This window comes from Vicugna pacos, chromosome 18 (assembly GCF_048564905.1).
Source record: "Vicugna pacos chromosome 18, VicPac4, whole genome shotgun sequence".
NCBI lineage: Eukaryota > Metazoa > Chordata > Mammalia > Artiodactyla > Camelidae > Vicugna > Vicugna pacos.
Genome location: NC_133004.1, coordinates 43974288 through 44002045, shown reverse-complemented (window position 1 = coordinate 44002045; position 27758 = coordinate 43974288). Strand labels below are relative to the sequence as shown.

The 27758-nt window shown below is 57.1% G+C and overlaps 2 protein-coding genes and 1 long non-coding RNA gene across 21 annotated transcripts in view; 1 reads left to right on the top strand and 2 right to left on the bottom strand.

The window, feature by feature from the left end:
* SLC29A4 (solute carrier family 29 member 4) overlaps positions 1–23009 on the top strand; it is a 29982-nt gene extending 6973 nt beyond the window's left edge. For 3 of the 10 annotated variants that reach the window (XM_072943385.1, XM_072943384.1, XM_072943383.1), the window contains 10 exons: positions 5554–5736; positions 8826–8954; positions 9235–9348; positions 9795–9923; positions 11661–11735; positions 12988–13235; positions 14022–14160; positions 14301–14488; positions 15370–15610; positions 16682–17855. In XM_072943385.1, coding sequence (XP_072799486.1) covers positions 5565–5736; positions 8826–8954; positions 9235–9348; positions 9795–9923; positions 11661–11735; positions 12988–13235; positions 14022–14160; positions 14301–14488; positions 15370–15610; positions 16682–16824 — 1578 coding nt within the window. In that variant the 5' untranslated portion in view covers positions 5554–5564 and the 3' untranslated portion in view covers positions 16825–17855. Of the gene's footprint in view, positions 1–1609; positions 1866–1888; positions 4014–5553; positions 5737–8825; positions 8955–9234; positions 9349–9794; positions 9924–11660; positions 11736–12987; positions 13236–14021; positions 14161–14300; positions 14489–15369; positions 15611–15794; positions 16662–16681; positions 17856–22724 lie in introns of those variants that run through there. The other 7 variants (XM_072943381.1, XM_072943382.1, XM_072943380.1 and 4 more) reach the window with 7 other exon arrangements.
* Positions 507–1568, bottom strand: LOC140687178 (uncharacterized). The gene is made up of 2 exons (XR_012061342.1): positions 1150–1568; positions 507–730 (listed from the first exon to the last, which is right to left on the bottom strand). It is a non-coding gene; the product is annotated as an uncharacterized lncRNA (long non-coding RNA).
* The window catches only part of TNRC18 (trinucleotide repeat containing 18), an 85674-nt gene continuing 80768 nt past the window's right edge, over positions 22853–27758 (bottom strand). For all 10 annotated transcript variants that reach the window (XM_072943367.1, XM_072943372.1, XM_072943373.1 and 7 more), the window contains 3 exons: positions 24957–25193; positions 24759–24833; positions 22853–24383 (listed from right to left, as the gene is read on the bottom strand). In XM_072943367.1, coding sequence (XP_072799468.1) covers positions 24177–24383; positions 24759–24833; positions 24957–25193 — 519 coding nt within the window. In that variant the 3' untranslated portion in view covers positions 22853–24176. The remainder of the gene's footprint in view (positions 24384–24758; positions 24834–24956; positions 25194–27758) is intronic.

Genomic DNA, 27758 nt, shown 5'->3' with positions numbered 1-27758 from the left:
CTTCTCAGAGTGGCCTTCCCTGACCACTTGACAATGATGCCAACCCATCCCCACAGGCACGCGCCCTTGTCTAGCTCACCACCGTCTCCCAGTCTTCCAGGCATTGGATGCTTCCGGAAATGACTGTACCCATTTATTGCCTGTGCAACCCCATGGGGGCAGGGACCCTGATGTGACCCCTGCATCCAGAATACAGTCTTACGGGGAGCAAATAACTTTTATTTACTGCATCTAGAACACAGTCATACAGGCACCAAATAACTTTTATGTACACCCAGGGCAGCTCTGCATGGCTTCCTGCATTGGCCCTCTCAAAGCTCTAGACCCAGGGGAGCCTTCAGGCTCATTAACTGTAAGATTAATTACTTTGAACAACTGGCCATCCCCCTGGCCCAGACAGCAGCAGACGAAGGTCAGGGGGCCGCATCCCACCCCACGTGCTCTCAGCACCCTCCCCAGCACACTTTCCATTCGCTTCACTTCACACACCCATATTTAGCACCAAGTTCAGTCCATCCATCAAACAATACTTTATTCCGGCTGAAAGCTAGGCACTGCACTGAGCACCCAGGAGCCAGAGACGCACAAAGCAGACCCTTCCCCTGAGCGGGCTTCCAGTCTTCCAGGAGAGACGGGCGGGTCCGTGAGAACAGCGGCTGACCCCGGCCACAGGCAGCTGGCCTCCGGGTTGATGGCGAGGGTGGGCCTTCAGGTGGGAGGAGGAGCCAGTCTGGTGGAAGGTGAGGTAAGGGCAATCAGGTAGGGGACTGGCACAGCCCTGGCAGGCACCTGTGCTGATTCCAGGGCGGCAGGCGGGGGGCGTGCTCAGCCCTAGGTGGGGACAGGGCTCACCTGATTCCTTCCCAGGGGCAGGCTCCTCTACCTCCCACCTGGTTCCTGTTCTCACCCTGCTGCCGGACCTCCCGGGAAGGAACATTCCCTCCCTCTGCCCCCCATGGAGGGCCCCTCCCAGGTGACGCTTCCTGAGCCTCGGCACCATGTCTCTTAGAGCCACGTTACAGGCGAGTAGACTGAGGCTAGGAGGGCAGTGGGCGCTGGGACCTACAGCCCTGGGGAAGGGTTATAATTCCATCTGCCTAGGAGAATACTGAGGCTTCTGGATAGGAAGCTACCTAATCAGGGTCTTACCCCAGGCTGCGGGTGGGGGAGACCGAGCAGGGCTGGGGACCCGGCGACGGAGCGGCACAGAGGGCAGCAGCAGCCTCCTGACCTGTCTGGAATCCGCACGTTCTCCTGCCCGCGGAATCCGACTCATCCTTCAAAACTTGAATCAGGTCACCGGGTGCCCTGTCTCACCCACCCTCCGAGCACCGCAGGGCTCCCCCCGCTAGGGTACCCGGGTTAGGGGAGTGAACCAGGAAAGGGGGGCTGGAGGCCTGGGCACCAAGGCGGGGAGCTGGGCATGGGGGTTGGCGGCTACATCAGTCACAGGTCACCCCGGGTCTCCAGGGCCATCACACCCTCCCCGGGGTGTCGGCGGCCGGGACCTCAGCCTCTGCCCCTCCCCTGCCTCTGCCGGTGCATCGGGCGGGGGAGGGCAGAGGAGGGCGGGGAAGGAGGAGGGGAGAAAGGGGCGGGGCTCCGCTTGGGGGGCGGGCCGGGGCGGAGCGCGGGGCCCCCTGCTGTGCTCGCCGATGCTGCTGCGCCCCCCAGACACGTTCGCCGACCCGGGGGCCCGCGGGCCCGGAACCCGCGGAGGACGCCGGCCGCGCCCGGCCCGAGGCGGGGTGCAGGGAGCTGGGCGCAGCGGGCCGGGGCGCGGGCGCCCAGGGGTCCTGGCGCGGGGGCGTTGGGCGCGGGCGGGACCGCGCGCGCAGAGGACCCCCGGGCCCGGCCCGGCCGAGGTAAGCGGTCACCGCGGGGACGGCGGGCGGGGGCGGGGACCGGCTGGGGCAAGGGGACCTGTCGGAGCCTTTGTCTAAGGCGCGCGCGTCCCCACTCCGCGCCTCCTCTCCCCCTGCACCGGCTCCGGCCGCCGAGTCCAGGGCCAGGGTCACGTGACCCCCAGGGACCATTTCGCCCCCTCACCCCGAGCCTCCAGCCCCCACCCCTTCCGGAATGAACAGGCTCCCACCTCCAGCCTATCCAGCATCCAGACCGGGCCAGCCCCCACGAGCCCATCTGCGAGCGCAGGACCCAGACACGGGAAGGGTGAGAGTGGCCGGCGGCTCCAGGCCATGCCCAGCTCTAGGCGCCACCTGCTCCCCGGACACTCCCTAAGCGTTCTTCCACCTGAAGTTCCTCTCTGGAACCCCCTCCGCCCCACCTCGCCCCTTCCCCCAGCCAGCCCCCTCCCAGCTCTTGGGAAAGCCGCTGGAAGAGGTGCGGCCTGTCCCCAGAGGTCACCTCCCAGTGGCCGGGGAGTCTGTCCTCTGCCGAGGAGCACAGGCCTGGGAACTTTGTTGTTGATGGGGCTGGTCTCACAGAAGGAGCCTGGGGGTTGAGGGGAGCTGTAGCACCAAGGCCAGGGGTAGGGGGCTGGGGCTGGGCACCCCAGGAGCCAGCCAGCGCCTGTGGCCAGTGCCCTCACACATCCTCCCAAGACTCCAGAAATGGAGTGGCCCAAGGGTCTTGAAACCCACTTTCCTGTGGGCAGAACCAACAAGGAGTTGGGGTGGTCCAGGATGTGTGGCTGGAGAAAGAACAGCAGAGAACTCATAAGCCAGCCGAGGCACAGGGGCCCAGGGCCATCCAAGGGCATCCTGCCAGCCAGGGCTTGGGGCTCACACAGGGACTTGGGGCTCACGAGGAGCCCAGGGAGGGCTAGCAGGCTGGGTTTCCAAGTAAAATTCAGGCTCCCTTGTCCCCTCCGGCTGTGGGTAGAGCACAGCCCCTGAGAGGGGCCAGCCTGGTCAGACATCTAGTGAGTGTCCTTTACAGTGCCCGGGGGCACAGCCAGAGCCTTGTCCACTCAGTCACAGCTGAAATGGCGGAGCCAAAGGTGGTGGGCCTGCTGCGGCTCCGGTTATGAGCTGCGTGACCCCTGGGCCTGACTCTCTGTGCCTCAATATCCCTTTCTGCCAAGTGGGGGCATGAGCTGGGCCTTCAGGATGGCTGCGGTCAGCCCACAGCAGGTCCCTGGAGCGGAGGCTGATGCTGGGTATCTCCTGTGTGCAGCCAGCCTTCCCCAGTAACCACCCCCCACCCACTCATGGAGCACTTTCTCACCCTCCTTGTCCACAAGGAGATGGGGAAACTGAGGCCCAGGTGTGACCCATGGAGGCAGTGACTGGGGTCCCCACAGGATGGGGGAGCAGAGAAGTTCCCTGTGCCTGTCCTTACATTGTAATCAAAGAAGGACCTGGGAAGAGGAGGAGTGTGTTGGGGAGGAGCTGAGTTTCTGGGCTGCTGGTGTGGAGTGGAGGGGAGGCTGGGGGAGGGGAGTTGGGTGCCTGTAGCTCAGGAGAGGTGGGAACAGCCTCTTCAGTGCACCCCCTGCCCTGCCACCTTGTGAGGTCGTGTGAGGGTTCACCAGGCCTCAGCCAAGGCAGCCAGAACACCTCCCAGGAGGGGGCCAGGAGGGGCACATGGGGACAGTGGCTGAGGCGGGCACTGTGGGTGGCAGCTGCTGCCTCCACCAGGGAATGGGAGGGAGCAGAGGGGCCACCTCCTGGCTGATGCTGAGCACGTCCGCCTTCCCGGGTGGCGTGGCCTCTTGGCTGGGCGGAACCCTCAGCTCAGAGGCCAGGCGTGTGCGGGCACCATGTCTGTCTCGGGAACCTTTGCTGAACACAGACCAGGGCTCGGGGTCGGATGTCCTCCAGGGCCGGAGGGAGGAGTGTTCCATCGTTGCTGACCTCCGCTCCGCTGCTGGCCCCTCCCGCAGCCCCTCCTATCTGCAGAGGGAGGTGGACGGGTAGGGCCCGAGGATGTCCAAGCCTTCAGTGCGGGATCCTGCCCAAGGCTACGGTCATTCAGACACAGGCTGAGCTCTAAGTCCTGTTCGGCCCCCAGCTCCAGATGTGGCAGGAGGCCCAGCACTGAGCCTGGAGGTGGGTCTTGCCTGACTTCCCAGCCCCTAGAAGGAAAAGGAAAAGCCCACCACCCTTCTCTCCACTGCTCCTGGGTGCCCATCAGCCAGGTCAGGCCCCAGCTGGCAGGGGCAGTTTCCCCAGGCCCCAGGACCAACCTGGAAACTGGAATGGCTTGGGGCTCCCAGGCCCAACTCAGACTCTCTGTGGGGAGCTAGGCATGGGGAAAACACAGGACTGGGGTTGGGGGGCGCTCGGTAACTGGTGGGCACAACCATCAGGAGGCTGGGGAGCGGGTAAACTGAGGTAGGGTTGCTGGAGGAAATTAGATGAAACAAGCAGAAGGGGGCAGGTGGGCGTGGCATGGGGCAACCTCAGAGAGCATGGGAGTGACTCTGGGCACGTGGGAGTGGTTCCCCTGCCCCCTGCTTCTTCCGTGGCTCCCCTACATGTGCTCGGGGTGGGCTAAGGAAGCAGAGATGCCACCCCCAATGCCCGACGCTGCCATGTCCCACCGCTGTCTCAAATTCTCTCCCATAAGCGTGTATCCTTTTTGCAATCAGATAAATGAATGGAGGGTGTTAGAAAAACAAATTGATGGATGTTTTAGGGAAAGCTAGACCCCCTCCTCCAACACACACAGGGTTACCTACAAAGTAGGGGTTTCTCCATCGAGAATTAGTCAAGTCAGCACCTTCCATTCCTCTGAAGAGGGAAGGGCTACAGATTAAAAATGAAGGAAGAGAAACCAAGGAAGACCAAAGGAAGGACTTCCTGCAGCTGCAGGGGGTCAGCCCCAGAACGGAGCGCTGCAGTGACTCCCGGCCCTCGGTCTGGTCCCGGCACCACTGCTGACTGAGACGGGCGTCGGGGTAGTGGCAGGAGGGCTGTTCACCCCCACCCACGCTCATTTTCCTCGGCTGTCAAATGAGGGAATATCGGACCCTCCTCCCAGAGGGAAATGTTTCGTGGGGCAGCCAAGCACAGCGCTGCCACACAAAGTGTTCGCGATATTTCTCCCCGACACTCCCCCCAGTTCTATTTCTCGCCATGCCCCCCCCCGCCCCCCACCATGCACGTCTCCATCCTTGCTCTCCACCACGGCCAGGGAGACGCAAATCATGTGACATCACTCGTCCGCAGAAGTTTGTGTGCTCCAGTGCACAGCTTCAAGGCAGGTGGGATGGAGGGTATAGCTCAGTGGTAGAGCACCTGCTTAGCATGCACAACGTCCCGGGTTCAATCCTCTACCTCTGTTAAAAATTTTTTTAAAAAGTAAAATAGAAATTCAGGGGGAGAGTATAGCTCTGTGGTAGAGTGCATGCCTAGTGCGCACTAGGTCTTGGGTTCAATCCCATGAACCTCCAGTAAGAAAATAAGTAAATAAATCAATTTAATTATCTCCCCCTCAAAAAAATTTTTTAATTAAATAAAACAGAAATTCAAAATGGGTAGGATGAGTAGAGAGGACCATCCCCGGGCATACAGGCTTGGCAACGTGGCAGGGGGTGGGGAGTCCTCTCTTGGGTCCCCCAGCCTGCTTCCTCTGCTTTCTCGGCAGCACGGGCTGCCATGGGCTCCGTGGGCAGCCAGCGCCTCCAGGAGCTCAGCGCGGCGGGCACACCTCACAGGAGTGTGGTAATGAGCTTCAGCTTCGACAGTGGCCAGCTGGAGGAGGCGGTGGCAGGGGCAGCTCAGACCCCGGGCGGTAGGGCCAGGGACATCCCAATTTTCACGGACTCTGGTGAGTGAGGGTGCGGCCAGGGTACGCGTCTTCCCAGAGCAGGCTCTGTGGGAGCCCTCAGGAGCCTTCCTGGGACGGGGAGCTGTGGGTGGTCATTGAGCCTGGGAGGCAGCATCAGTCAGGATGGATTCAATGAGCTGTGGTGACAAACAAGCCCGCCATCCCGTTGCCTTCACTAATGCCACGTGTCCAGAGAAGGTTCCGTCTTAACACGGGCTTCCAGGACCGCTGGGCACACGGTGAGTCCTGTGCTGACCTGTGCATAAACTCCTGTCTGCAAGTGACACATACGGTGTTGGTCACGTTCTTTGGCCAGAGCAAGCCATGCTTCACTTCAGTGGAGGCAGGAGAGTGCCTGAAAAGAGGAGGATTGATGCGAGGTTCAAAGACCTGGTTTTCTGTCTTTCTCTGTGACCGTGGGCAAGTGTCTCAACCTCTGGAAACTTGCAGGGTGGGCTGCGTGCGGGTCTGGAGTCAGGCAGGCTTGGGTCCAACCCTGTAGGTGACAGCCAGTTTTCGGATGGCTGTGGTTATACTGGTACCAGCTCAGGCCCAGAAAGAGGGGCTTATTCTCAGGTCCCATCCCCTCTCTTTGCAGATGGGGAGTGGGGGTCCTGCTGGCCGAGCCGTGTGCTGGGTTGGGATAATCTCCCAGCACCCGTATGCATGGAGAGTCAGCTTGGAGCCCATTCCCAAGATGCCAGATTTCTGGCCAGGCATAGCAGTGGGCGTCATGTGGCAGTGGCCGTGGAAGTGGTTGGTGGCCTTGGTGACTGTGGCAGTGGTGGTTTTAACTGTAATGGCTTCAATGACGGTGGCTGGATCAGTCAAGTTTCAACCAGAGAAACAGAGTCAGTAGGAGCTAGATAGACAGACAGACAGAGATAGACAGTATTGAAGATATGTTACAGGTATCAATATATGAATATTCATATGGATTTATTACAGGAAATTGACAAACTAAAGGGGAGGCTGGCTAAGCCAGTCTGAAGTCCTCAAGGCAGGTGGTCAGGATGGAAGATCACAAACAGGCTGGAACCCCACAGGCATGAGCTGTCTGGGGTCCCTGAGCTCTGGGAAGGCCTCAAGGTCTTGCCTGATTAGGTCAGGCCCACCCTGGGTGCCTCCCTTTTGATTAACTTAAAGTAACTAAGGAGAGACTTTAATCTGCAAAATCCTTTCACAGGAGCACCTCAGCCAGTGTTTGATTAAACAACTGTGGTTCAGCTGCCAAGTTGGCCTGTTAATGGACCATCCCAGTCTCCCCACCCCGCCAGCTTGGCTCCTATACACAGCTCCCTAAACCATAGTTAAGCTCCAAATAAAGACGCTAACAGTGAAACCCCCACCGACCGTGACACAGCTGACCCCCGTGCTAACGAAAACACACTCACCCTTTCCCCAGAAGAAGCAAAGTCCTTGTGCGATACTCATACCTCTCCTTTGACACCCTGTACCTTATATACTGAGGTACAAAAACAGCTGTTATGCACGTCTTAGGTTAGACGGGAAAGGCATCAGAGAGTGAATAAAACAAAAATATTTGGTTATTACATACACACGAACATACTCTTACCAAAATAAGGAAGAGATATTCATAACACTTAACTCCTCGTGTCTGGGACTGGTCACGTGGCGGCAGCCAGTGTCTATAACCACCCACCCCGTGTTTCCTTTGCCTGAGCTCTTCTCCTGGTGGGTCATGCAGCCTTCATTCCGAAAGCTCTGGACCACTAGCAGTCCTGCTGGCACTGGGCTGGTAGTTTTCCACTGACTGTACCACAGGCCGTGGACGTCCTAAGAGAAGCTGTAAAGGATCTCCTGTCTTGCAGACATACTCTTTCTTACTCCCAGTTTAGGAGCAGCCTGACTTCCCCTTGATAGTCAGGACCAGTCACCCCAGCCAGGACAGCAGCCCTCTCCTCGGCCGGTAGACTGGGGCAGGAGGTGCCCAGGGCAGTCAGTGGCAGTCTTAGCCTCGAGATCAACTATGTCACTGTGTCTCGGGGTAGAACCATTCCTCCCTCTGGAACTAAGTCCCGTGGACCAGCAGAGCCTCGGGTCGTGCGGGTGGGAAGCGAAGTGGATCTCTAAAGGTCAGAGTGAGTTGCCCATTCCCACTGCCACGCATGGTTTCTGGATGTGTGAATGCTGACTGTGGGAGAAGCCGCCCGTATGCTGGACACTGACTTAGAGCGCATGCGGCCTCGCGGAGAACGCCGCCTCAGCCCCGCCGAGTCCCGCCTGGTTTGCTCTTCCTCTCCCGCTCGTCTGGCCCCATAGCTGAGTGTTCAAACGGCCATTCTGTCATTCTGTAGAGCCAGCTGCTTCAGGGGCTATGATGGTGATGGTCGTGGCGGCAGTGGTCTCTTGGTGGTGGACAGTGGCCACGGTGATGGTTGCACTGGCTGTGGTGCTGGCGGTTGTACATGTCGCCTTGCAGCCACGACTTGGATGACTGGGGCAGCTGTGGCCGTGAAGTTGGATGGCTGCCATGGTGACAGTGACCGTGGTTGGAGTGGCTGTGAAGGCGATGGCAGTGGCTGTGATAGTGACGATCACCACCGTTGGGTAGTGGCTCTGGCAACCTTGGCTGTGGGGATGGATGGCAGCCAGGGGGATGATAGCCATGATGCTGGTGGGTGCAGTGGCAGTGGCCCATGATGATGGACCATGGCTATGGTGATGGGGTCATGATGGTGGCTACGACAGTAACAGTGGCCATGGTGTTTGGTGACTTTTGATAATGGCCATGATGGCAGTGGTGTGGGCAGCTGTGGCCACAGTGATGGAGAGTGGCCATGGTCATTATGGCTTGGTGATTTGGATATGGTGGGAATGGCCATGGTGATGAAGGTCATGATGGTGGCTAAGCTGGCAGTGGTTCTGGTGGCAGTGACAGGTGAATGGTGGCGTGGGATGGTGAGGTGCTGTGTCTATGGTCAGGGTGATAGCCGTAGTGCCTGTGGCTGTGGTGGTCCTGATGGGGGTGCTGTGGTGGACTGTGGCCATGGCGATGGTGGCCATGCCGGTGGACTGCAGCCTGGAGAGGGCTTGTCCACTTCCCACCTGGTGTCTGGGTTTATCGGCAGAGGAGCCGGTGCCCGATGACCGCTACCACGCCATCTACTTTGCGATGCTGCTGGCTGGTGTGGGCTTCCTGCTGCCATACAACAGTTTCATCACCGACGTGGACTACCTGCACCACAAGTACCCAGGTGGGTCCCCCACAGTCTTGTCCTGCCACCACAGGCTGACTTGCACACTCAGCTCTTGCCCCCTGCCTTCCAATAACCCCACAGGCAGTACCCTGCTCAGGGAGCCCATTTTATTCAAATCCTAGCTCAGCTGTGAACTGCTGTGTGGCCCCAGGACAGCCACTCACCCTCTCTGGGCTGTCAGCCCCTTTTGGGCAGAGTGCGGAGGCAGTCCCTGGCGGGGGTGGGTGCAGGGGGTGGGACTCTGCCTGAGCACCTGCTGCTGGCCGGCCCCCTGCAGGGACCTCCATCGTGTTTGACATGAGTCTCACCTACATCTTGGTGGCCCTGGTGGCTGTGCTCCTGAACAACGCGCTGGTGGAGAGACTGAGCCTGCACACCAGGATCACTGCAGGTACGCTGCCCACCCAGGCCCGTCCCTCACCCCCTCCATTTCCCTGTGCCTCACTCTCCTTGTCTGTAAAACGGGCACACCTCCTGTATGAAAATCGCATCAGGCTTGGATGCGTGCAGCACAGGCTGGTGTGATACTCCCCCTGGGGAGGCTTTTGTGCGCCCCGAGTGTGTCCCCGGGCCCTTGCTCTTCCCTCAGCCTAGTCTGCTTGTCCTAGCCCTTTTGTCTCCATGGTAGCATTCAGCTTCAAAGCCCAGCTCTAATGGCGCCTCCTCCAGGGAGCCTTCCGGGTGCCCTTCTTAGACCTCTAAAGTGTCCACACCTTCCCAGTATTAAGGGGAAGGGCAGAGAGGGGGCACTTCAGACCTGGCCCTATGGGAGAAGTGGGATCGGGGGCTCCCCAGCCCACTGCTCATTGCCCCCTCTCTGGCCTCTCCCCACAACAGGCTACCTCTTAGCCTTGGGCCCCCTCCTCTTTATCAGCGTCTGTGACGTGTGGCTGCAGCTCTTCTCTCGTGACCAGGCTTACGCCATCAACCTGGCGGCGGTGGGCACCGTGGCCTTCGGCTGCACAGGTAGGGCCGGAGGGCGGGGACTGGCCCCAGAGCGCCCCCTGCAGGCCGTCGCCCGCGCCCCGTTCGCTTGCTGAGGGCGGGGCGTATAACACGAGGTGCTGGGCCGCAGCCCCGCGCGCAGGGGCGTGTCCGCTTGCACACGTGCACGCACACGGCGCTCCCGCAGGGCTGCGTGCGCGGGCCGCACACCACGCGCCCCCACGCGCCGCGTGGGCGTGCAGGCGGTGCCCGGGTTTGCTCAGCTATGAACTGGGCTTCAGCACTCCCCTGCCCGTGTCACGGTGTTTCTCCGGGGTGGTAGCTTTCCAACTTTTTTTTTTTTTTTTTACTTTTTGTGTTGAAACTATTTCACACCTATGGGAAGTGGCAAGAATAATATAACGAGTTTCCGTGTGTCTTTCACACAGATTCATCAAGTGTTAATTGCTTTCTTTCCCTCTCTGGCTTTCTCTGTCCACCACCCCCTCCACCTTCTAAAGTATGTGTGTGTGTGTATATATATATTTAAATATATATATATATATATTTAAATATGAAATAATATATATTTTCCCCTTAAATCATTTGGGAGTTGCAGACGTCATCACCCTTCTTGTCTAAACACTGACAGAGTGTTTAACAGTTAAAGCTGAGACATTTACTCCAAAACCACATTTATAATTGCTAAAATCAGGACATCTAACGCTGATACAATACTATTATCTAATCTACAGTGCATACTCAAGTTTCACTGATCATCCTGATAACATCCCTTATAGTTGGGTTCTGCTGATGCAGGACCCAGCCCAGGAGCACACACCGCATTATCTGTCACATCTTCAGTCTTCCTTAATCCAGATGTCTTAATCCAGCCTTCTTCTGTTGCTGGTGGCAGTGATGTTTGGAAAGGTCCAGCTCGGTTGTTCTGTCAACTGTCAAACTTTTTTTGACCATGACATCCAGGGAGAAAAATGCATTTCACATTATGACCTAGCAAATGTGTGTGTGTTTATAAATGAAATCAAGTTTTCGTGAAATAATATTCTCAGTCCAGGCATTGTACTCAGGCCTGTGTTGTCCTGTTCTGTTTCATTAACCAACAACGTTGACAACAAACGCTGGTAAGGACCAGGAGACGCCAGCTTGCCAGTCCTGCTCCAGGGCTCACATCCAGGTGTGGGCGAGGCTAGGACAAGAGTCAGTGCGTTTTGATTTCCCCAGAGACTGCTGCATTTCTGACCTGCTGGTTAGAATGGGAGAGGTTATGTTGTGGTAACAAATGAGCCTGGAAATCTCAGGTTTATTTCTGGCTCCTTCTACGCATCCTGCGTGTCAGTGGGGTTGTGTCCAACACAATCACTGGGGACTGACGGCCACTCCTTGTGTATAACATGCAGCCTCTTCTGTCGCCACCGCTGGGAAAAGAGGCACTGGGAGGAAGACCACATGGGCTTTTCCCACCTGGTCCAGGAGTGACACGTGTCATTTCTGCTCAGATTTCAGTGACCAGAGGTGGAGGAGGAGCCTAGCTGGCCCCCGTGGCGGGGACGAGGGGGACAGTACAGCAGTAGGCAGTGGGCTTTGCTGTTTCCACCATGCCCTGCGAGGTGGCTGGACCAGACCCCTCTGCCACCAGCGGTGTTAATGTCTTTTCCCCGCACCCTCACCAACACAGTGTTCTCAAACTTCGGAATTCTGTTCTGCGCGGACAGATAAGCGGTGTCTCACGGTTACTGCTCTCTCTCTCTCTCTCTCAAGTGCAGCAATCCAGCTTCTATGGGTACACGGGGATGCTGCCCAAGAGGTACACGCAGGGGGTGATGACGGGGGAGAGTGAGTATCTGCAGCCCCCGGAGCCGGGTGCTGGAACCTTCTTCCTGGGACTGAGGCAGGGCTCCTGAGCTCTGGGCGCATGGGGCTGGGGATCCCCTGGCTAGTGGGGGGCGGGGCTCCCAGATGGAAGGGACATGGCTCTGATGTGCGTGATCTCGAGTGTGCGGTCCTTTGTGATGTGGGAAGCACACACCCCTCTGAGCATGGGTTCAGGGTGTCTTGGAGAGCCGGTGCACCTGTGCATGGTATGCATTTTGCATGTCTGCGTGTGTTGGGGGGGTCACCCCATCCACACCCCTGATGTACAGTGCCATCCCTAAAGGATCAAGACCCCTCGGAGCCCCAGATCCACGAGCCACCGCTGCTTGGCGTCCCAGACTAACTTTCCCAAGCCCACTTCATCATCTCCCACCCGCCCTTGCTCAGTGAATGGCACCCCTTTGCTCGAACCCCAAACTTACCCAACACTGAGTCCTTCTCCTGTCCTGGGGACCTGCCCTCCAGGCCGATTCCTTTGCTCCAGCTCCTGGTTCAGGCAGCTGACTCCGTCTGTCTCCCTGCCGCCCCTTTTCAGCCCTTAACCCAGCCCCACGCATCACGGGCCCCACACCTTGAAGCACCTTCCTGCAGGTGTCCTCAGTCTCCCTTCCGGGCCTGATGGGCCAGGCTTAGCCGTGCTGTCCGGCAGGAGGCTGGGCCCCGGCCAGGACCTACATGGACTCTGGTCCCTATTTCTCCTCTGGGGGTACTCTGCACCCTCTACCATACAGTGAGGTCGATCACATGCCCCCAGAGCTCCAAGCCTTGTGTCTATGGAGTTGGGTTCCAGGAAGGTACCCTGCTTGCAGTGACCCCCACTACTTTCCCCTGTAACCTCAGGACCTCACCCACGTGGTTCCAGGCCCATTACTTCCTTTCACCTCAAACACAAACGCACAGAGCTCGTGCCAGCCCTCTGCCAGGGATGCTCGGCCCTTAGTCTCTGCCTATCCCCCCAAATCATGCAGTTTTCGACATTTTTCTGTGACCTGTTTGTGGCCTCCCCCCACAGAGCCCCAGGAAGGAAGGGCCCGTGTGTATAAACCCCCCCGTGTCCTGAGGGCGGGATGGTGCCGGGAATACAACAGGCACCCGATAAATGCTCCTGGGGTGTGCGTGAGCAGGGGGTGGCGCCGGAGGGGGGCGGCCTGAGCGGAAGCACTGCGGGCGGCTGTGCGCGGTGGGGCCGACCCCGCCCCCGGCGCTTCCGCAGGCACGGCGGGCGTGATGGTCTCCCTGAGCCGCATCCTCACCAAGCTGCTGCTGCCGGACGAGCGCGCCGGCACGCTCATCTTCTTCCTGGTGTCCGTGGGCCTGGAGCTGCTCTGCTTCCTGCTGCACCTGCTGGTGCGGCGCAGCCGCTTCGTGCTCTACCACACGGCGCGGCCGCGCCCCAGCCGCCGGGGCTGCGGGGCCGGCTACCGCATCCACCACGACGTCGGCACCGAGGACGTCCACTTTGTAAGTCGCCCAGATGCGGGGCGGGCAGCCGGGAGGCCCCGGGCACAGCCTCCGCCCAGTCCCGGCCGGGCTCCGACAGCTGCGCCTCCCGCTCCCGGAGTCTCAGGCGCCAGCTCCTCTGTGGCCCGAGGCTCCTTCCCATCGGCCCTCCTTCGTTCTGTGGTCTAAGGGTTCGTCCCTTGGTGCCACCATCCGCCTGTGTCCGGAGACCCCTGGCTGTGATGGCCCAGGTCTGCGGCCTGAGCCCCGTGGCTATGATGATCTACAGCTGAGGCCTGAGCGCCCCCTGGTGGTGATGGCTCATACCTGCGACCTGAGCATCCGGGGGCTGGGGCGCCCTCTGGTGGCGGCAGGGCTGCATATCCCGCAGAGGGTCCAGGGACGGCAGGTGTGCCGGCCACGAGGAGGGCCAGGCAAGGGGAGCCAGAATGTTCTCAAAGACTCTGTTACAGCGAGTCACCCTCCCTGGGCCCTGGGCTGGGGACACTGCAGTGAGCCAGAGACCGGCTAGAGGGAGGCGTGCTGTGACAAGGCCTACGCCAGAAACGGGGGCCCCCTTGTTGGTCAAGGAGTTTCTCCAAGAAGTGGCTCTGGGCTGAGACTGGAGCCATGGGGGGGGAGGGGAAGATCCACAGGGAGGGCGTTGGGGGCAGAGGGAAGAGCATGCGCAAAGGCTCAGCGGCTGGGAGGAGCTGGGCGTGCTTGTGGGGCGGTGAGGAAGCCGGGCAGGCGGGAGGCTGCGAGGGGGTCCCACCCAGATACCTTCCCGCTCCGTCCTCCCTCCAGGAGCACCAAGGCCCAACCCTGTCCAACGGCGGGTCCCCAAAGGACAGCCCAGCCCATGAAGTGACCAGCAGCGGGGGAGCCTACACGCGCTTCGATGTGCCTCGGCCGAGAATCCGGCGGAGCTGGCCCTCCTTCAGAGGTGGGGGCGGGCTGGGCCCACGCTCCCATCGGCGCCTCCACCCCCGCGGGCTCGCTGGCCCCGTCTGCACGCGTGGGGTGCTCCGGCGGGAGGGGGGGTCCTCGGGGTGCTGCCTCCTGACCCCCGCCTGGTGCCCACAGCCCTGCTGCTGCACCGCTACGTCGTGGCGCGGGTCATCTGGGCCGACATGCTATCCATCGCCGTGACCTACTTCATCACGCTGTGCCTGTTCCCGGGTCTCGAGTCCGAGATTCGCCACTGCATCCTGGGCGAGTGGCTGCCCATCCTCATCATGGCCGTGTTTAACCTCTCTGACTTCGTGGGCAAGGTGGGCCCCCCTGCGGGGAGGACACCGTGGGTAGGGGCAGCAGATGCCGGGGAGGTCGTGGGAGCTGCAGGGAGGGTCCCCGGGGAGGCGCCGACCCTGAGCTGAGGATGCACGGGTCTCCGGGTGGGGAGGGTGGAAGCAGGAACGGCCAGCGCGGGGTAGGAGGGGTGCCCCAAGTGATCACAGGGCAGCTCTGTGGGGTCTGGTCAGGGCTGGCTGTCACCCTCCCACCCCATGCTCACTAGTTAATGAGTCTCTAATGCCCATCAGAGGTGCAGGCACAAGAAGTGCAGGGGACCAGGAGCACCTAGAAATGGCTCAGGGGCCAGATGAACCCAGGCAGAGCATCATGTGCTATGGGTGCAGGCAAGGTTGGGGTCAGGGCTCCGGCAAAACCAAAGCTGAGGTTTCTATAAGGCCCAGAGAGGGAAAGCCATCTGCCTGGGGTCACACAGCTGAGAGGTCTGAGAAACCCTCAAGTCTCTGCTTCCAGAGGGAGTGAGGCTAGTTAGTGGGTTCAGCTGCTGCCACTTCCTGCGAGTGGATGCATGTGGCCCTGACCTTCTGGGCCTCTGTGTTCTCATTTCTCAAATAAGGTTAAGAGCCCCACCTGGCGAGGGTGCTGTGAGGACTGAGCAGGCAGCACCTCCGTTGTGTTTAGCTGGGTGCTGGGTGCACAGCAAGGACTGTGTGCCTCTAACATGGAATTTGGTGGGGTTTTGTGGATACAGCTAGCAAAGGATGGGAACACGGCGTGAGCTGGGCCGAGCCAGAAGTTTCCAGGGACCAGGCAGGATGGGGGCTGTCTGGAGGCTGCCAGGGAGATGCAAGGGCAGTGGGCTCGGGGACAGGTAGGGATGCACGTGTCTGGCCCCCCGCAGATCCTGGCAGCCCTGCCCATGGACTGGCGGGGCACCCATCTGCTGGCCTGCTCCTGCCTGCGCGTGGTCTTCATCCCCCTCTTCATCCTGTGCGTCTACCCCAGCGGGACGCCCGCCCTGCGCCACCCGGCCTGGCCCTGCGTCCTCTCCCTGCTCATGGGCATCAGCAACGGCTACTTCGGCAGTGTGCCCATGATTCTGGCCGCGGGCAAAGTGAGCCCCAGGCAGCGGGAGCTGGCAGGTAAGACCCCCGGCCCATGCCCCCCTTGCCCACGGGGCTGTCTGCTGCCAGGCAGGGAAACTGAGGCCTGTGAAAGTCAAGGCCACACAGCGAGAAGGTACACTTGGGTCCCAGGGCACGTCAGCCTCAGAGCTCACAGGCGTGGGGACATCTGTCAGTCACTTACCCTTCACTCATCCTGCAGCTACTTCGTGAGCCCCTGCCGTGGACCAGGCGCTGTTCTACGCGCTGGAGACACAGTGGCAACAAAACAGTGATCCCTGTGCTTGTGGGGTTAACAGTCCAGAGGTGACAAATAACAAAAAGATGTGATCTTTTGGATGGTGCTAAGTATGATGGAGAAATGTGAAACAGGCAGTAGGATGGGGGAGTAGGGCTGGGGGCTTCACAGGGAGGCAGAGCAGTCTGGGAAGACTTCACTGAGGCAGTGACTTGGGCAAAGACCTGGAGGAAGTAGTGAGGGGCCAGTCACGTGACAATGCGGGGTAAGAGTGTTGCGGGAATAGCATGTGCAAAGGCCCCGAGGCAAAAGCAGTCGTGTGTGCCAGGGCAGTGGCATGAAGAGGTGGGTGGGGCCTGGACGAAGGCCCTGGATTCTGGATCGGTTTTGACGGTAGGGCCCACAGGACCATTGGACAGACTGGGAGATAGGGTAGGAGAAAGGGACGGGGGTCCAGAAGGATTCCCAAGTTTAGGCCTGCTGCTCGGCGAGAAGGTTGGATTGCCATCAGCTGAGATGGGGAAGGGGCCCTGGAGCTGGGTTCTGCACTAGGTATGTTCAAGAGCCCATTAGACATCCTGAGGCGTCCGTGACGAGGAAGCAGCTGGAGATGGGAGACTGCAGAGGGGGAGGCGCAGGCCAGGCCTGGGGCCCCGGCCTGTGGGCGGCCGCCTCCCCGGGCAGGAGCCGACAGCGGTTCCTGCTTCACACCTGAGAAGCCAAGGCTCGGGCTCCAGCCCTTTGTTAAGTGGCCGCTGGACTTGTGCGCGGGACTTGGCTGCTGTACCCCAACCCTGGGCCCCTCACAGCCCTGCAGCCTCCCTCCCACTCAGGTCCCGTACTGTCTGCAGGGAACACCATGACCGTGTCCTACATGACGGGGCTGACGCTGGGCTCGGCCGTGGCCTACTGCACCTACAGCCTCACCCGGGGCGCCCCCAGCAGCTGCCTCCACACCTCCACCACCAACGCCTCGGCCCCCGCCGGCCCCTGAGCCAGGCCCGAGCCCCGTGCTGCCCAGGGTGGGCCGCCGGGCCCCCCCCGCCCCAAACCCCTGCCTGCAGTGCCTGCGGGGCCCCGCATCCTCCCCGCCACCCTCTGGGCCCAGCTGCCGTCACTCCAGCCCCAGGGGCCTGCCGAGTTCTTGGAGGCCTGGATGGGTCGCGGCCACCAGGGTTCTGCCAGCACTGTGCCCTCTGTTCGTCTCACGCCCTCCCCCCGCCGTCTGCCTGTGTCCGTGGTCCCAGCGCTAGCCAAGCCAGTGCTCTGTGGGGTCCCTCACTGCCGTCCTCACCGGGGAGAGCAGACCACCAGCCGGTGTCTCTTCCTGGAGACCCTCACCCGCGTCTACTTTGAGGGCCCCCTGCCACGATCACACGGTCTGCAGCACCTGACCCAGCCCCTCCCTTCACTGAGGACAACACCCCACCCCACCCCACCGGCCTCCCCATTCTGCCCTGCTCTTAAACACTGCTTCTCCCAAACAAAATGAGTTCGCTGTGAAGGAGCTGTAGTCCTGGGTCTGAATGGTCTCAGAGCACGGCCTGTGCTGGCCTTTCTGCAACCCCAGCTTTGGTGCCGGCCTCCCCCATGCCAGCACGCCCTATGCACACTGGCACTCACCTAATGCCTCAGGCCTGGGGGGCTCTGCCTGCCTGGGGACCCCCATACACTTCTCTGGCTCCTCCCTGTCTGTGATACAATTTGGGGCCACAAAGCAGGGCCCACACCCTGCCGAAGTCAACTCTTGACCTCAGCCTTGAACCCTGTCCAGATAGGCCCGGGAGTCCTTGGCAAGTAGGAAGGGACGGGGGTCCCTCCAGAGCTCCAGGCTGACTCGGCGCCCTGAGCTGGGGGGATGCTGGGAACCTCCTGCCAAAGACAGGCCTCTGCAGGGGGAGGACACACACCCTCCCACACCCCGGTACCGCTGTGACCACCCCGCCTCTCTGTGTCCTGTCCGCCCGTCTGTCCACTAACTGTACCGCACTGGCCATTAAAGACGAAGGCAGAGCGACTGCCCCACCGCTGCCTCCAAGTAGCGTCCGTGCCGCCGTCTCAGGCACTGGGGTGGGAGGAGGGCCCCTGGCAGGACGGGGCCCACCTGCCTGGCTGGGACCCCAGACTTCCCTCCACACACCTGGCAGGCCAGGGACAGGTTTGTGTGGAGGGTGTGGATGGTGAGGGGGCCAGGAAGCATTTGGGGTTTGAAGGATACCTTGGTGCCCCTTTGAGCCTCAGGACGGTCAGGGAGGGTGGCTGCATCCCACCCACCTGAAAGGGGGAAAAAGAGGGGAGGCAGCTTACCCCCTGACCCCAGGGATCAGAGCCAGAACCTAAGGCTGAGGGTTCTGGGTGGAGTCCCAGCCCTAGTGCTGATTTGTGTGATTTGGACAAATTCCCTCACTGTTGTGTCAGTTTCCCCAGGGAGTGGGGCTGGCCCACTCTTTGATGGGCAGTAGGGGAGGAGGGAGACGGCTGTCTGAGGCTGGCATCCTCCAAGAGGCCCCCCCACTCAGGACAGAGACCAACTCGTTACCACGTGGGCCAAGACCGTGCGGGGCGATGCCACACGAGCCGCCAGGTGGCGCCAGCGCGCCGCTCCTCCCGAGACTGCGGGGCTGGGGCGGGGGCAGACGGCCTCGTGATTCAGTTTCTCTGAAACCAGAGGACCCACAAAGCCTTTTTTCTGGCCAGACACTGAGCTAGCTGCCCTCCATGATCGCCACACTGCCCTGAAACAGCAAAGCCACGACATCCGTGTCCTGTCCACGCCCAGTGTACTGGGTCACAGGGCATGTACCCCTGGGGTCAGGCTGGAGTGTCCTGGGCTGGGAGTTCGGGTGACCATGCCAGGACCTGGCCCACCCCCACCCCCACCCCCTCGCCGGCTGGAGTGCCGTCCCTCTGTCTTGCACTGGCTCGGGGCCACTCAGACCATCAGCCCCGTTGTCAGCTCTGGGTGTGGGCATGGCTGGGAGCACTCAGCTCTATGCATTTGGGTTTTTTTTTTTTCTTAGTGTCTCATTCTTCATAAAAGTCATCTCAGTTGTAGCCTCCTGCACTCTTCTCCTATTTTTTATTTTTTAAAGTATCCTTGATATATGATACGTAAGTTACAGATGCGCAATAGAGTGATTCACAATTTTCATGGATATACTCCATTTATAGTTATTATAAAAATTGACTATGTTCCCCGTGTTGTACAAAATACCCTTGTAGCTTATTTTATACATGTTAGTTTGTACCCCTTAATCCCCTAAGTCGGTATTACCCCCACTCTTTTCCCTCTCCCCACTGGTAACCACTAGTTTGTTCTCTGTATCTGAGTCTGTTTCTTTTATGTTATATTCACTAGGTCGTTGTATTTTTTAGATTCCCATATAAGAGATATTGCACAGTATTTGTTTTTCTCTAATTTCACTGAGCAAAATAGTGTCCAAGGCTACAAATGGCATCTGTGTTGCTACGAATGGTAACATTTAATTCTTTTTATGGCTGAGTAATATTCCATTGTGTATATTTATCACATCTACTTTATCCATTCATCTGTTGATGGACACTTAGGTTGCTTCCATACCTTGGCTATTGTAAATAGTGCTGCTGTGAGCATTGGGGTGCATCTTATCTTCTTGAATTAGTGTTACTGTTTTTTTCAGCAATATACCTGGAAGTGGAATTGCTGGGTCATATGGTAGCTCTATTTTCAGTTTTTTGAGAAATCTCCATACTCTTTTCCCCAGTGGCTGCATCAATTAACATTCCCACCAACAGTGTACAAGGGTTCCCTTTTCTCCACATCCTTTCCAACATTTGTTACCTATTCTTTTCGATGATGGCCATCCTGACAGGTGTGAGGTGATACCTCACCGTGGTTTTGATTTGCATTTCCCTGATGAATAGTGATTTTGAACATCGTTTCATGTGTCTGTTGCCCATCTGTATGTCCTCTTTGGGCAAATGTCTATTCAGGTCTTCTGCCCATTTTTTTCCTGCCCATTTTTTAATTGGGTTGTTTTTTCTATGTTGAATTGTATGAGCTGTTCCTATATTTCGGATATTAACCCCTTATCAGTCACATCATTTGCAAATATGTCTTTTCATTTTGTCAGTGGTTTCCTTTGCTGTGCAAAAGCTTTTCAGTTTAATTAAGGCCCATTTGTTAATTTTTGCTTTTATTTCCTTTGCTTTAGGAGACAGATCCAAAAAATATTGCTATGATGTATGTCAAAGAGCATTCTGCCTATGTTTTCTTCTAGGCGTTTTATGATTTCCAGTCTTACATTTTAAGTCTTTATGTATATGGTGTTAGACAATGTTCTAATCTTTCAGGCTTTTTATATGTAGCTGTCCAGTTTTCCCAGCACCAGTTATTGAAGAGACTGCCTTTTCTCTGTTGTATATTCTTGCCAACTTTGTCATAGATTAATTGACCATAAATGCATGGGTTTAATTCTTGGCTCCTTATTCTGTTCCATTGATCTATGTGTCTGTTTTTGTGCCAGTACCATACTGTCTTGATTGCTGTAGCTTTGCAGTATAGTCTGAAGTCAGGGTGTATGATTTCTCCAGCTCCCTTCTTTCTCGAGATTGTTTTGCCTATTCAGGGACTTTTGTGTTTCTATAAAAATTTTAGCATTTTTTCTCCAGCTCTGTGAAAAGTATCATTGGTAATTTGAAAGGGATTGCATTGAATCTGTATATTGCCTTGGATAGTATGGTCATTTTAACAATATTAATTCTTCCTATCCAAGAACATGGTATATCTTTCCATTTGTGTCTGTTGTCTTCAATTTCTTTCATTAGTGTCTTACAGTACAGGTCTTTTGCCTCCTTGGGTAGATTTATTCCTAGGTATTTTATTCTTTTTGGTATGATGGTAAATGGTATTGTTTCCTTAATTTTTTTTTATTTCATTGTTAGTGTATAGAAATGCAGCTAATTTCTGTATATTCACTTTGTATCCTGCAACTGGTAAATTCAGTGATGAGTTCTAGTAGGTTTCTGGTCGCTTCTTTAGGGTTTTCCATGTATGGTGTCCGGTCTCCTGCACACCATGACTGTTAAAGTCCTCCGCTATTGTTATGTTACTGTCGGTTTCTCCCTTTATGTCTTAATGTTTTCCTTATGCATTTAGGCACTCTTACGTTGGTTGCATATATATTTACAATTGTTATACCTTCTTCTTGGATTGATCCCTTGATGATTATGTAGTGTCCTTCTTTGTCTCTTTTTAACAGTCTTTATTTTAAAGTCTATTTTGTCTGATAAAGGTGTTGCTACTCTTTCTTTTGATTTCCGTTTGCATGGAGTACCTTTTCCTGTCCCCTCACTTTCAGTCTGTGTGTGTCTCTAGCTCTGAAGTGAGTCTAGTTGGCAGTAAATATACGGGTCTTGTTTTTATGTCTGTTCAGCCGCTCTGTGTCTTGATTGGAACATTTAGTCCATTTGCATTTAGGGTAATTACTGGTATGTATGTTCTTATTGCCATTTGTTGTTTGGGGCTTGTGTTTAGGTTTTTTTTTTTTTATTCTCTTGTGATTTGATGACTACGTTTACTGATTTACTTGGATTCCTTTTTTCTTCTTTGTGTATCTATTACAACTTTTGGTTTGTGATTATTGTGAGGTTTTTATGTAGCAGTCTGTAGACATGTGATTTAATTGCTCATCTCTGAATCTCAAATGCATTTTAACAACCTTACACTTGTACTCTCCTCTCACAATGACTGTTTTTGATATATTTTACGTCTGATTATTTTATATATCCCTTAACTGTGGGTGGGCTGGGTGAGCAGACTGCAGGATTGTGGCTTTCTGGTGTTTGCCCCCTGGTGGGTGAGGCTGGGCCAGAGGCCAGAGCAGCTTCCTGGAGAGCAAGCCAGGGCCCAGGAGATTCTGGGGCTGCTGCCTGCCCACTGATGGGTAGAGCTGGTCCTGGCCCCTCTGGTGGGCAGGGCCGTGTCTAGACGTGGCTGTGGGCTCAGGAGGCCTTTGGGCAGCCTGACTGCTGATAGGTGGGCCATCAGCTGTATCCCCACCCAGTCAGGCGTTTGGGCTGAGGTGTCCCAGCACTGGTGCCTCAGGGCTGTTGGGTGGGGCCAGGTCTTGGTGCTCATGAGCCAGAGGGAGGATCCCACAGCTGAGACCGCCTGCACGAGCTTCGTGCACTAGACAGAGCCCCCAAGAATGGCCGCCACCACTATGTCCCCAGGGTGAGCCACAGCTGCTCCCCTGACCCCACCTCTCTCGGAGATGCTCCAAAACCAGGAGGTGGGTCTGGCCCAGGTTCCTATCAAATGACAGCTTCCACCCTGGGTCCCAGAGCACGTGATATTTTGTGTGCGCCCCTTGAAGAGTGAAGTCTCTATTTCCCCCAGTCCTGTGGGACTCCCAAGATTAAACCCTGCTGGCCTTCAGAGCCAAATGTTCTGGGGGCTCATCTCCCCAGTGCAGGACCCCCAGGCTGAGCCGCCGGCGTGGGGCTCAGCACCCTCACTCCTGGGGGAACCTCTGCAGTGCATTCTCCAGCCTTGGGGGCGCCCGCCTCCTACCCGCCTCAGTGGGGTTCCTTCTTTGTGTCTTTAGTCATAGGAGACTTTTTTGGTAGGTTCCAGTCTTTTCCGTCGATGGCTGTTGTGCACATAGTTGTGACTTCGCTCAGGGTCTTTCTGCTCCGCCTCCTTGGCTGGTTTCCAGTCCCGCGTTTTAAAGTTAGAAAAAGGAGATCAAAGCTCTCCAGCCCCAACCTGGCCAAGGACAATGTTCTGCGCTGGCGGACACGGTCCAGCTTTGGCTGCCCAGTACGGTAGCCACTAGCCATGGCTGGCTGTTGACCACCAAACACATGGTTGGTGCAACCAAGAAATCTTTCATTTCCTTTCTTTTAAATTAGCTCCTGTGTAAACAGCCGCATGTGGCCAGAGGATGCTGTCCCCCCAGAAATGCCCGCACTGCCCCCCGGAGCCGCTTCCGGACACCAGGCCCACCCCAGCCCCAGAAATGAACTACTCCAGACAACCATACTTTTCCAATTATAGCTTTTTCTTTTTTTTATGAAAAAGATCACACAGAATCCGCCAACAAACAAAAAATTCCAAAAGAAACTTAAAAAAAAAAGGAAAACGATAATTCCCCCAAAAAACGAAACCAAAGTCTGGCTTTTCCTTCCCTTAAGATTGTCTGGACGAGGCCTCCCGTCCCCTGGGAGGCGCGGGGGCTGCTAAGTGCTTTCGTGGGCCGAGCCCTCGGCCGGCTCCCTCTCCGCCTCCCTCAGCCTCTGCTCTTGAGTCCTTCTCCATCCTGGGGGCAAGTACAGTGCACCTGGGCCAGGGGGAGCGGGGGGGGTGCGCTTGGGACAAGGGGCCGTGAAGCTGGGTGCTAGACACTCACAATCTAACAGGAAATAAAAAATAATATTCTGCACGTCAGAATGTGTTCGCTTTTTTTTTTATAATTTCATAGCTATTTTTTCACAGTTTTAAAAAGTTTATATTTATATATATTTATATATATTTATCTTTATATATATAATTAAAAAGTTGACTCCATTTAAAGGCGTTATGATACAGGGGGGAGAGTCTCTTGGTACAATAAAACTGTACAGGTTAAGAACTGCCGCCTCCCTCCGGGCTGGCCGGGGCCGGGATGAGGGTTTCAGCACCATCGGGGTTGTCTGTAGTGTGAGGGTCTGGGCCGGCGGGTGGGGCCTCAGGGCGCGCAGCCCCTCCACCTGGTGCCAGGCCGGTGCTCCTGGGCCCCACCCCCACCTGGCTCTGTTCCCCGAGTCCAGGCCATCCTGAGAGGGTGGAGGCCGGGCCTCTGGCAGCGCCCAGAGCAGGCCTGGCCCAGTCAGTGAGGCTGGCAGGTGTGGGGCTGCCCCTGTCCCACGGCGGGAGGCTTGGGGGTGGGCTCCATGCTGAGGGGGCCGGGCATGGGGAGGACCCACAAGCAGCGGGGACCCCCCGAGCCAGCGTCAGTTTGGTTCCTTGGAAACCCCCTCCCCTCTGAATCCCAGTCGGCATCAGCCTGGGGGCACCGGGGTCCTGGGGGCCCAGCCCGGCCAAGTGCTTACAAGGTGGGGGGGCCCCTGGGGGGCCGGCAGAGCCATACCCTGATAGCTGAGAGGAGCCCCTGTCTGGGGGCACCGAGGGGTTGCGGGAGGGGGTCTGGAGACGTGTGCACACGTGCGCACACACGTGCATGCATACGGGCACACACATGTACACACGTGCCAGGGCGTCCACGGGCACACTTGCATGCACACAACCAACGCACGTGGCCCCAAGCCGTGGCAGTGATGGTGGTGGCCCGATGGCCCTCGGGCGCAAGGCAGCGGGCAGTGCGCTCAGCAGAGCACAGGTACGCCGTCGGTGGAGAAGATCATGCCCGTGGTGGGCTCGTAGGTGCCCGCGAGGTAGTACAGGCCCTCGCTGTCCTGGTACTTCTTGGTCTTGAGCATCTGCTCGTACTGCTCCAGGCCCACCACCAGGCACTTGTGCGACACTGTCTGCACGTCGTTCTCATCCACGTGGGAGGACTGGTACAGGGCGCGCTGCAGGCACGGCGGGTGGGCATCAGAAAGGGAGGACCCAAGAGAGAGCCCCGGGGGGAAGCAGAGAAACAGGATGGACAGAGACTAAGAGACCCAGGGACTGATACAGAGCCAGAGAGACTAAGAAACAGAGACTGAGAGACAGAAAGGCACAGACACACAGACCAAAAGAGACACAGAGGAGTTAAGAGACCTGAGGAGTAAGAGACCAAGAGTGACAAAGATGCAGAGACTAGGAGAGACAGAGACCAGGAGACAGCAGCTCAGACTCAGAGACACGGGGTTGGGAGGCTGAGGACATGGGAGCCCAGGCCCCTCCTGCGCCGGTTGGGGAGGGTTGGCGGAGGGGCCCCCACCCACCCTGTGCCCTCTTACCTCCATGAAATCCTTCCTCTGGCTGGAGGCCCGCAGGGCCGCGGGGAGGCTGCGGCCAGACTTCTGGTCCCAGTGCTGTGTGTGCAGACAGTGCAGGGGCTGCGGTGAGCCTGGGTCCAGCCCCGCCTGGCCCCTGAGCCCCAGCCCCGGGGCCGGCCATCACCCCCAGCACACCCGCGCATGTGGGGCGGCACTCACCTGGCCCTCGTGGAGGCGCTTGCCGGGGCTGGTCTCCTCCGGGTGGTAGAACCACTTGACGCGGACGACCATGTTGCTGCCCCACGACTCCCACATGCTCTGGATGCGGCCAATGTAGGGCAGGTTGGGGCGGCCGGCCGACAGGAACACGGCGCAGTCCCCGATGCGGATCATCTCCTTGCCGCGCACGATGGCCTTGTAGAAGAGCTTGCGGGCCTTGCCTTTCATGCCGCGGCGCTGCGGGCGGGCGGAGGGGTCAGGCCCAGGAGCCCCTCCCCAAACCCTGGGGCCTCGCAGGGGCGGGCAGGAGGGCAAGACACCCCCTGCGTACTCTAACTGGGGAGCCCTTGTCCATACCCAGGGCAGATGGGGCCTCCAATAGGGGCTTCCCGTAAACGCAGGAGTCTGCCGCTCTTGGGGACAGTGTTGGCCCCCAAGGCTGGTAAGAGCCCGCGGATGTCCCAGCAGAATCCCCACCCCTCCCGCTGGGGCCTGATGCCAGCCCTTGAGGCACAGCCGGCCCCTGCTGACCCCCAATTTCCAGACAGGGAGGTCCAGGGAGGAGACACGGGCCATGAATCCAAGGGGCTCATGGCTGCGTCTCTGGACAGAGCACATCACTCCACGTCCCCTCGCTGCCTCGCACAATGGGGCTGCCACAAAGCAGATTCATTCAACACACCCCGGGGTGACAGACACAGCCGGCCACTCACTGCAGAGCCTCAGTCTACACCACCCCAAGCGGCGCAAGGGCTCAATAACAGTCAGCCCCCCAAGTGGCCTGATCAGGGGCAAGGGAGTGGGGCGTGGGCTGAGGGCTGTCCCTGAGACAATATCAACCCCCAGGCACAGCCAACTGCCCCACCCCCCAGTTTCTCCAGGAAAGCCACTGACTGAGATCAGAGCCTGCGGCCTGCAGGGTCTGGCACTGGGCCCACATCTGCCAGGCCCAGGATGTGTCTGGGTGTGTTTGTTTTTTTAAATTCACTCAACAAACATTTCCTAAAGCTTCCTTGGTGCCCTAGCCTGGGCTGGCAATGGGACAGACAGACATGCAGACTCCAAAGAGGGAAGAGACCTGCCATTAGAATCCAAAACCCACCTCAGAATGTAAATTGATGCAGCCCCTATGGAAAACGGTGTGAAGATTCCTTAAAGAACTAAAAATGGAGTTACCATATGATCCAGCAATCCCACTCCTGGGCATGTATCCAGAAAAGATGAAAACTCTAATCCAAAAAGACACCTGCACCCCAATGTTCACAGCAGCACTATTTACAGTAGCCAAGACATGGAAGCAACCTCAATGTCCATCAACAGATGACTGGATGACTGGATAAAGAAGCTGTGGTATATATACACAATGGAATACTACTCAGCCATAAAAAGAACGAAATAATGCCATTTGCAGCAACATGGATGGACCTAGAGATTATCATACTAAGTGAAGTAAATCAGACAGAGAAAGACACATATCCTACGGTATCACTTATTTGTGGAATCTGAAAAATGATACAAATGAACTTATTTACAAAACAGGAACAGACTCACAAACAGAAAACAAACTTATGGTTTCCAAAGGGGAAAGCAGGGAGAGGGATAAATTAGGAGTCTGGGATTAGCAGGCACAAACTACCACATACGGAATAGATGAACAACAAGGTCCTACTGTATAGCACAGGGAACAATATCCAATATCCTGTAATGAACCATAATGGAAAAAATATGAAAAAAAATGCATATATATGTATAACTGAGTCACTCTGTAGTACACCAAAAAGTAACACAATATTGTAAATCAATTCTACTTCAAAAAAAAAATCAGAAACCAAAAAAACTCGCAACTCACCACAGCACCAGGCAGCTCTGGGATGTCACCGCACCCAGGGGAAAATGTCTGAGAAGCCAGGCCTGAGCAAAGCTCTGCTCTGCCCTCGCGTGGAGCCAGCACCCGTTCACCTCAAACTGCTTTAAAACTCTCATTTCCCTTCTCATATTGGCCACTAGGTGGCTCTGAAGCTCCCCTTTTTTGGGGGGGGGGGGCCTAAACAGGAAAAACCTACATGCTAATTTCCTACTTTATCCAGCTGTCCCTTTTCTACTTTTATCACTGGATCCCTAGTAGTGACAGATCTTTTGATGTCCAAGCCACTGATTTCTTACTGTTCTGTAAACTGCTCAAATTATTTTCAGCTCAAGGCATGGTATAAGCTGATTCAAGGTAAGACAGACGGCTAAGATTTCTAAACCAACTCATCTCTGACAACAGTTATGTTTCTTGGCATCCATGATTACTCTCCACACAGACTCACAGATGTCCCCCTCGGTCCACGGGCTCCCTAGTGGGGCTGATCCCGCCCCCCACTGGCAGGCACAGGACTTGATCTGGCCAATCCAAACATCCCACCGTCTTCCTGGGTATTGTAATTGGCTCAGGGATGGGCTCAGGACCTAAGCCAAACATGTCCCACCAACTTTAGCCTGAACCCCTGGGAGAAAGACACATCCTTCCTACCGTCACTTCTGAGCTGGCAGAAGGTCAGCTGAAAGTGAAGGGCTGCCTGGTGCCAAGAGGGGAGGGGCTGCCAGAGAAGAAGACCAGTACAAAGAAAGGAAGGAGAAGCTGAAGCCTGAAGCACAGGCCCAAGAGTGGGTCTGAAGACAGCCTTTGGGTCCCTGGATCCAGCTGTACCTGACGCTGACCACCCTGGACTGTTCTGGTAAATGAATTTGGCCCTATGCTCTAACCTCTGCAGCAGTAAGGCCAATCACCATGGGGGCAGGGCAGTGAGGACGTGCCTG